We start from the raw sequence: 9,508 nt of genomic DNA on the forward strand, positions 1-9,508 counted from the left end.
AAAAAAAGAAAGACAAGAAAGTGGCCAGGCGTGGTGGCTCACACCTGTAATCCCAGCACTTTGGGAGGCCGAGGCAGGCAGATCACGAGGTCAAGAGTTCGAGACCAGCTGACCAACACGGTGAAACAGCTGACCAACATGGTGAAACCCCGTCTCTACTAAAAATACAAAAATTAACCGGGTGTGGTGGCACACGCCTGTAGTCCCAGCTACTTGGGAGGCTGAGGCAGCAGAATTGCTTGAACCCAGGAGGCAGAGGTTGCAGTGAGCCGAGATTGCGTCACTGCACTCCAGCCTTGGTGACAGAGGGAGACTCCATCTCAAAAGAGAAAGAAAGACCAGAAAGCTCAGCTCCCAGTGTGAGAGGGAGGCTGGAGGAGGAGCACTGAGGAAAGTGGAGAACATTTATAGCAATAGGTACAGCCAGGAGAGCTGGAGCACAGACAGAGGAATAGCCATAAGCCCTGAGTGGGGCCCACGCTGTGTAGCAGCCCTAGGGCGGGTGCACAGTTCTGATCATGGGCAGCCTGGGCGTCAGGGCTAAGCAGGTGGACAGTGGGAGTGACCCAAGGCTGTAAAGGGAGAAGGATACGGGAGTTGACCACAGAGGGCTGAGGGAAGGAAGAGATGCTAAGAATGAGGGGGAGGTATGAGCAAGAGAGACATCGAAAGAGGAAGTCAAGATACAAGTAGGAGGAGAAAAGAGAGAAAAGGACTGGGGGCTGTGGCTGGAGGGTGCAACCCTGGCATCTGAGACTGCAGAGATAGCCAGCATGGCTAACGCAGGGTCCCGGATGTCTGCTGTAGTAAGTTTTTGAAGGCAGCAGGAGAGAGGGGTTGTCTTGGAGAAAGCGAGGCAGACTGGGGCAAGATAAGTTGTCCTGAGAAATGAGAGAAGTTGGGCCAGAGAGGAGGCCTGCGGACAAGTGCCCATGGCCTCAGTATTCACAGGACGAGGAAAGGGATAGCGAGGGATTGCTGCTATATCTGTGGCCCCTCCAAGAGATGGGCAGGGCCTCTGAGAGGCCACGGGGCAAAGTTTAGCTCAGGACCGTCCTCACTGTACCCAGGTGGTTTTCCGGGGTTTGAGATCACTGTCAAGGGGCCCAATTTCCTCAAAGTTTCCAAATCCAGTGCTGGAACCGCCTGGACCGCCCTGTGGAAGAGAGAAGAAACAAATAAAAATTTTAGTCAAATCTTAGTCTTTACAATGAATGACCACATTTGCTATAGACGGTTTATGAGTTAGTGATGGCTGGGTCAATTTGCGTAAAAGACACAATTTCTCTGGTGAACCAGGGACTTCCACACGAGCAAAGCTTCCCTAGTAACTGCTGAGGCTTTTCTCTTTGAAAGGAGCAGAGCTGAGCTAAGAGGTCCTCAGTGGAATGTTCTTGACTCCTGATTTTTTCTTTCCTTTTCTTTTCTTTTAAGACAGGGTCTAACTTTGTTAACCAGGTTGGAGTGCAGTGGTGCAATCTCAGTTCACTGCAGCTTCTACCTCTGGGGTTCAAGTGATCCTCCCGCCTCAGTCCCCTCAAGTCGCTGGAACTATAGCCGCACACCAACACACCCAGCCCGACTAATTTTTGTGTTTTTTGTAGAGGTGAGGTTTCACCATGTTACCCAGGCTGGTCTCGAACTCGTGGGCTCAAGCAATCCTCCCGCCTCAGCCTCCCAAAGTGCTGGGATTACAGGTGTCAGCCATCACACCTAGCTGCCTCCTGATTTTCTGAGCTGGAGCCGTGGCCTGCCGCAGGCCTTGCTGACCTGAAGGAGCTCTACCAGGACTAGACACTGCACCTTCTGACTCTTCCTCCATCACCCCCTCCCCAGGAGATGGGAGACTCTTCAGAATCCCTGTGGATTAATAAAGGACCCAGACTTAGAAGCAGTTTGATCAAGCAGATTTTCTGGATATAATGCAGCAGATTCTAAAGCCCCAGGGCAGGGAGAGTTTGATACTGTGAGCGTCCATGGGAGTGGGAAAGGCAGGATTCTGAACTGCAGCTCGGTGCTGAGGGCAGTTCTGTGGGCTCTGAGGGCTTCAGAGAGAAAAGAAACTAAGAGGCAAATAGGACAGGTTGGGTGGGCTTTCTTTTTTTTCTTTTGAGATGGAGTCTCGCTCAGTCGCCCAGGCTGGAGTGCAGTGGCACAATCTCGGCTCACTGCAAGCTCCGCCTCCCAGGTTCACGCCATTCACCTGCCTCAGCCTCCCGAGTAGCTGGGACTACAGACACTCGCCACCATGCCCGGCTAATTTTTTGTATTTTTAGTAGAGACGGGGGTTTCACCATGTTAGCCAGGATGGCCTCGATCTCATGACCTCATGATCCGCCCGCCTCAGCCTCCCAAAGTGCTGGGATTACAGGCGTGAGCTACCGCGCCCAGCCTGGGTGGGCTTTCTAATTGAGACAAGAGGAGGCCCTTTGGGAGGTGGTCGGGGAAAAGATGGTCAGTGCTTTTTCTGGACAAATCCAGGGGCCAATTGAGGTGGGGAGTCTATGAGGAGGGCCCTGTCAGCTAAGGCAAGGGAAAGGGCTGAGGACCTAGAATAAAAGGATGTAGCCTCTCTGTGCACTAGCAGGATGAGTAGGAAAGGGAGATACGAAAAGATGGAACGGGGGCCAGGCGCGGTGGCTCATGCCTGTAATCCCAGCACTTTGGGAAGCCAAGGCAGGCAGATCACTTGAAGTCAGGAGTTCGAGAGGAGTTCGAGTCCTGCCTGGTCAACACACGAAACCTTGTCTCTACTAAAAATAGAAAATTAGCCGGGTGTGGTGGCAGGCGCCTATAGTCCCAGCTACTCGGGGGGCTGAGGCACGAGAAACACTTGAGCCCAATAAGTGGAGGCTGCAGTGAGCCGAGATTGCACCACTGCACTCCAGCCTGGGTGACACAGTGAGACCTTGTCTCAAAAAAAAAAACAAAAAAGATAAAAGGGAATAGCTTGGGCAAAACAGAAGCCAGGGCAATTTGTGTAGGGAAATCTGAAAAAAAAAAAAAAAAAAAAGACAAGATAGAGTCAGGGCTAAAGGGCAACTAGCAACAGCAAGAGGGCCCCAAAAGGAAAGACTTTACAACATTAATGTTTTGAACCTGAACCAGCCTAACTCTGATAAAATTGGAAGGCTATAAATCCCCCAATCATATGCCCTTTGTATCCTAAGATTTTCTAACACAGCAGTAAAAAGTTGACAAAGCAGATAACGATGTTAACCGCAGTCCTATTCAAAATAACAACAGAAGTAAGGGTGCAATTCCAATGTGCCTCAATAGGGGAACAGGTTAGGCAACCACAGCACATCTACAGCATGGAATGCTACACTGCCACTTAGAATCATGAACTATGAAAAACGATGTGGCAACATTGAAAAATATTCATAATGCAATATGTAATAAATTAAAGCCAAAGATCTATCCTCCAATGAAAGCTGGGTTCCTTTTTCCTCATGGACTTAATTAGGATGAGGTAGGATCAAAGCAAAAGGGAAAAGCTGGAAATCCTAAGGGTTGGTTCTCTGTGGGAGAAATCTCAGTTCTCCTCTGCTTCTGGTAAGCCATGGAGACAGAAGATGACCTCTCCCTCTCCTCTCTCCTTATCCCCCTCTCCTCAAAAGGCAATGAGATGCTGGCTGGAGGAAGCCTCTGTTCTACATGAATATATCCTGTTGTAAAACCCGTTTTTTGTCCAGAACTTTGGGATAGGGTGCTAGCATGGCCCAGGGCTAACCAGAAACCCTGAGACACAGTCAGTGTGTCAGTGGACCAAGTGAAATGCTTCAAAGACTTGAAAGTATCCCTAACATAGTTTGCTAACCCACTCAGAAGACATGACTTCGATTCTCAAAGATTCCCCCCAGAGAAGTCAGCACACATGTCCTCAGCAGGCTGCTAAAATAGATCTTCTTTTCATCTAAATTAGTTATTTCTTCTGTAAGCTTAATCTTTTTTCTTCTCTCTTGGGCCTCTGGGTAAGTGGAGAAGAGCAATTTATTCTCTTCGGTTGATAAACTTCAAATAGCATCTCAGCTCGTCAGGTGCAGTGGCTCACGCCTGTAATCCCAGCACTTTGGGAGGCCGAGGTGGGCAGATTACCTAAGGTCAGGAGTTCGAGACAAGCCTGGCCAACATGGTGAAAGCCCGTCTCTACTAAAAGTACAAAAAAAAAAAAAAAAAAAAAAAAAAAAAATAGCCGGGTGTGGTGGCACACGCCTGTAATCCCAGCTACTTGGAAGGCTGAGGCAGGAGAACTGCTTGAGCCCAGGAGGTGGAGGTTGCAGTGAGCTGAGATCGTGACATTGCACTCCAGCCTGGCTGACAGAGGGAGACTGTGTCTCAAAAAAAAAAAAAAAAAGAAAAAAAAGAAAAAATAGCTTCTCAGCTCAAAGGTCAACTAAATGTCGCAAACCCAATGGCCTCCAGAAGCCCAGCAGAGGCTGTGGAGCAGAGCAAATCAGAGGGTGGCAGAGGGTCACCTTCCTCCAGCGGCTCCCACCCTCTAGGAAAAGGGGCCACCAATACACAGCTTTGGGGACAGTGAGTTCAGGCCCTAAATTACTGTATCTTGTGATTTTTGGAAAGAGGAAGCAAATGTCCTAATTTTACAATGTGAACTAATTTAACAATCCCACTCTGCCATCAACCAAAAGGATAGCTTGCAACTTCTGAAATTCAGCGTTTGCTTCAAACTGTTTTCCTAACAGCTCAGAAAGTATCCCTGGGACAAAGGAGAAGCCCCAGCCTCAGCACTTCTGCTGTCGTCTGCTTTGTCTCCCCTTTGTAAGCTTTCACTTGAGGGTAAAAACAAAAAGTTCTGCTGATGAACAAAAAGTTTGAAAAACCACCAAAATCCCCCAGATTAGACAGCCAAGGCCCAGAGAAGGAAGTATCTTGCCATGGCTCTCAGTGGCAGGTAGGCACTGAAAACCCAGGGCCTCTGATGGCAGGCCTGAGCTTGTCCACGGCCTGGCTCTCCCTGCCAACTGTGCCTCACCTTTGTGTCCAGCCACCGGAGGTGAACAGGGCTCCCTGGGCTGACACACAAGGGTTCTTCTTCTGCAGCATTATCATATCTGCACTTGGGGCTGAGCCTCAGCTCTATCCCTCCGAGGTGGCACAAGTGATAATTCCAAAAGAGAAAGGCCCCTCCCTGAAAACTGCTCATTTTCACTCTATCTCACCAGAAAGTCTGCATTGACCATCCTGGGAGGCAAAACCCAGGCGGTGGGAGGCTGCCTATAAATACCAGCATTGTTGGAAGATGTCCCAGTAGCATCCTATGGAGGTGAGCACCAGGGTCCCTATTTACTGATGAGGGGCCCAGAGCTCCAGCTGGGCCATGCCCACATTTTCCAGAGGCAAGACCATGTTCCTTAATTCCTCCCTGGTGAGTGGTCTTCCAGGTGGGGGTGGGCCATCTCTGGATGCCTTTCAAAAATGCCAGAAAAGAGCCTCTGCCTGTCCCTAAAAATCTTTCAACCAGCTCCCTGCCTTCCATCCTACAATCAGAGCTCAAGGTTAAAATGCAAACACACTGAGGGAAAGGGCGAGGGTGCAACAGTCACATGAAGGTGCAGAAGGCTGGTAGCAGTCCCTTCAAAAGATCAACTTTTCTTGGGGTAAGAAGTTAGGGTCCAGGAAAGGATTGTGGGGAGAGGAAGGCAGGGTCAGGCTACCTCAGGTCTTTGCTTTGGAACCTTCCATAAAACCTTCTTTTTTTTTTTTTTTGCTTTTGAGATAGGGTCTTGCTCTGTTGCCCAGGCTGGAGCACAGTGGCACGATCTCAGCTCACTGCTACCTCCGTCTCTCGTGTCCAAGCAATTCTCATGCCTCAACCACCTGAGTAGCTGGGATTATAGGTATGTGCTACCCTGCCTGGATAATTTTTGTATTAAATATTTTTAGTAGAGACAGGGTTTCACTATGTTAGCCAGCCTGGTCTCGAACTCCTGGCCTCATATGATCCACCTGCCTCAGCCTCCCAAAGTGCTAGGATTACAGGCATGAGCCACTGTGCCCGGCCTCAAAACACTTTCTTCCACTATGTTATCAAATGTATCATCAGGAGTTTTCAGTGAGCCTTCTTGCAACCGTCTGGAAATATAAAGAGACTCTGACAAAAGGCTAGAACCCCCTCGCCCTCTGATTTAGTCTCTTTGGCTATACCATTGCCTCAGCCTGCCTCAGAAGCACGCCGAACTCCCAGGCCACACTGCTGGACCAAATTAGCCCTTCACTGCTGAGACATGAGCCCGAAAAGCATGCAAAGAGCCACATAGGGAAGACTTGGCCTTGACCTCAGGCCAGGTTGGGAAACTATTTTACCTGAAGCCACATGACCAGGGGCAGTTCTGAGAAGTTCTTGCAGGAGTTGGTGGCATAATAGAGCCACCAGAACATGTAGGCATCCTTGCGGACGGTCACGTAATCCCATACTTCCTTGCCCTCCTCTGTGGGCCAGTCAATGACAGCTCCTGAAAGAGAAGCTCAATTTCACCTTCCAGAAAAGTGCTTAATGTACAGGTAAATTCCAAGCCTGGCAGAGACAGGCATGCTAGGTTAGAGATGATTTGTTTTATAGCTTGGTAATTTATACACCCCAATACATTGCAGGAATAATGAAAAAAATCTCGGCTATGAAAAGAGAAACCAAACTTAATAGTGGCATAAGAGGCCAGGGGCTTTCACTTTTTCCTCTACACCTTTCTGTAATGTTTGGATTTTTAACAATAAATATGAAACACTTTTTTTTCTTTTGTTTTTTGTTGAGACAGAGTCTCGCTCTTGTTGCCCAGGCTGGAATGCAATGGTGTGATCTCAGCTCACCACAACCTCTGCCTTCTGGGTTCGAGCGATTCTCCTGCCTCAGCCTTCTGAGTAGCTGGGATTACAGGCATGTGCCACCATGCCTGGCTAATTTTGTATTTTTAGTAGGAACGGGGTTTCTCCACATTGGTCAGGCTGGTCTCGCACTCCTGACCTCAGGTGATCTGCCCGCCTAGGCCTCTCAAAGTGCTGGGATTACAGGAAATACATTTATAATTCTATAAAAACAAGAGAGATTTATATTTTGAATAAAAAAGTAAAAATCTCAGAATGCAATATACTGGTTTTTATATCGTATTTAATACATGAATAAGACGCCAGTCTTGGTGGCTCACTCCTGTAATCCGAACACTTTGGAAGGCCAAGACAGGCTGATAGCTTGCGCGCAGGAGTTCGAAACCAGTCTAAGCAACACAGCAACACCCCATCTCTACAAAAAATACAAAAATTAGCTGGGCGTCGTGGCACACGCCTGTGGTCCCAGCTACTCAGGAGACAGAGGTAGGAGAATCGCTTGAGCCCAGTAGGTTGAGGCTGCAGTGAGCTGTGATCACACCAGTGCACCCCCCAGCCTAGGCGACAGAGGGAGACCCTATCTCAAAAAAACAAAAAACCAACCAACCAAGCAAACAAAAAACACGAGTAAAGAAGCATCACAAATTAGTGGAGCTGAGAATATTCAATATACAGTAATGGAGCAACAATTATCTTTTTTGGAGAAAAAAAGAGAAATGGGTCCTCTCAATACTAGAAATAAAATAAGTTCCATGTGGATCAAGTACTTAAATTTTAAAATTTAAACACTAAAAATAATACAAAAATATAGTTAAATATATTTCTGATGTCTGGATGAGGAAAGAATCTAAGCAAACCCCGGAGACTGTACAAAAGAAATATCGATGGAGGTGAGAACAGAAACTTGTTATATTTCTACAAAACAAAATTTCTGTACATCAAAAATAAAAAGGCAAACAGCTACAACAAAGAAAGAGCTACAACAAATATGAAAAAGGGCAATTTTCCTAACTCATGTAGATGATCTTTTTAAACTGAACAATATATATCTGTGTATGTGTGTTTAAATATATGTATCCTATAATCCCCCTACTCCAATTTTCCTTACTTTTCTAGCATCCACAAAATATGTATTAGAAAAAAGTAGGCTAAAAACATTTTCTTTGTCACTTTTTGCTAACGTAACAATTTCCAAGTTATAGTATCTTTTTTTTTTTTGTTTCTCAAAAACCACTCTGGGAAAAAAAAAAGTAGGGAGGCTGACGTTAAAAGATGATGGGAGGGATCCCCTGGGTGACTGGAGTTTTCTGCCTTCTACTTCCTCCCTTCTCAAATTTCAAGGCTCATTGGTAAGTAAAAGAGCACTGGTCCCAACAGCCAAGAGACAGGAGTAAAGAGGAAGATAATGAGACCACGTCTTGTAAATAAGAAAGAGCCAGGGTGGTGGCCTGTGTCTGTAGTCCTGGCTATTTGGGATGCTGAGGTAGAAAGCTCACTTGAGTCGGGCAGTTCCAGACCAGCCTGGGCAACATAGTGAGACCCTGACTCAAAACAAAACAAGAATGGAGATTAAGAAAACCAGAAAGTGTCCTGAGGAGCGAAACAGATGGCTAAAACATTACAGACTTAGCTATAAGGTTCTGTATACAAGTAACACACGATTATCTTGTCCTTGACAATAACAGATAAGGCTGGGCTCCCTTGAGAATGACAGATAAGGCACAGGTCCCTTTTGACCTAACCCCAGGCACTTCTCCGTTGCCTGGCAGTGACTACTGGTAAAACTGGCAGAGTAACTAATTTTACAAAATCTCCCAGACACTCTGGCCAAAGGGCCAGATGATCCCCATTTTACAAAAGGGAAAACAAAACTGTTCAACAACTTGCCTAAGGTCACAAGGCAAGCTTGCGGCCAGATCCAGTTCTCAGTTCTTGCTTCAGACTAGGAGAGGTTTTGCTGAATGAAGAGTGAAAATCAATTTGCAAGTCATCCTATTTTATTAAACACAAATCTGTTTTTTGCCAAAAAAGATCGCTGTGGGGGAAGATGTTATCTTGTTTGTTTTGATCAAGAGAAGAAAGGGCCTTATCTCAATGAAATGTCCCATTCGTGGTAGGATTTAAGGGTACTTTTGACCGCAGATTTCAGCTCAAACTAAAAAGACCTTATATCCTCATTTAGCAGCCAATCGCGGCCTTTGAATCAGGGAAACCTCATTGACCAGCAGTTTCCCCAAATTATACATTTCTGCACACAGCTTCTATCTAGGCGTAGGAGAGAACGGAAGCACTCAGACCACCCAGAGCCAGAAAAGGACAGAAAAAGCACTTTGAATTTGTTAAGAAAAAAAAAAAAAGAGTGAGATTTAAAAGCAATATAATTACACAAGGTAAGAACCGGGGAAAAGAGATGTGTTTTCAAAAGCACAACCCCACTAACAAACTCTCACGCCTGGGGAAAAAAGAAGCACGGCAGCTGGTTCGCCTCTTGCTTGAACCTACCTGCGCTCAGGCCCAGCAGCAGCGGCAGCAGCAGCAACCACCCTGGGACTGGAGAGCGCCGCAGTGCCAGCTCCATGACGAGTACCGCACGGCAGCATCAGCAACAGGCTGGACCCGGCGCCCCATCACGTGACGGAGGCGGACGGGGCGGGGCCGGGCCGGG

The 9,508-nt window shown here is 47.2% G+C and overlaps 1 protein-coding gene across 1 annotated transcript in view; it reads right to left on the reverse strand.

Moving 5' to 3' along the window:
* Positions 1 to 9,476, reverse strand: part of SCPEP1 (serine carboxypeptidase 1) — a 28,426-nt gene extending 18,950 nt beyond the window's left edge. The window contains exons 1-3 of the mRNA XM_011953729.1: positions 9,346 to 9,476; positions 6,328 to 6,476; positions 1,067 to 1,156 (exon numbers count right to left, since the gene is read on the reverse strand). Coding sequence (XP_011809119.1) covers positions 1,067 to 1,156; positions 6,328 to 6,476; positions 9,346 to 9,421 — 315 coding nt within the window. The 5' untranslated portion in view covers positions 9,422 to 9,476. The remainder of the gene's footprint in view (positions 1 to 1,066; positions 1,157 to 6,327; positions 6,477 to 9,345) is intronic.
* Between the last annotated feature and the right edge of the window lie 32 nt (positions 9,477 to 9,508).

This window comes from Colobus angolensis, unplaced genomic scaffold, assembly GCF_000951035.1.
Source record: "Colobus angolensis palliatus isolate OR3802 unplaced genomic scaffold, Cang.pa_1.0 Scaffold37, whole genome shotgun sequence".
In the NCBI taxonomy this organism is placed as follows: Eukaryota; Metazoa; Chordata; class Mammalia; order Primates; family Cercopithecidae; genus Colobus; species Colobus angolensis.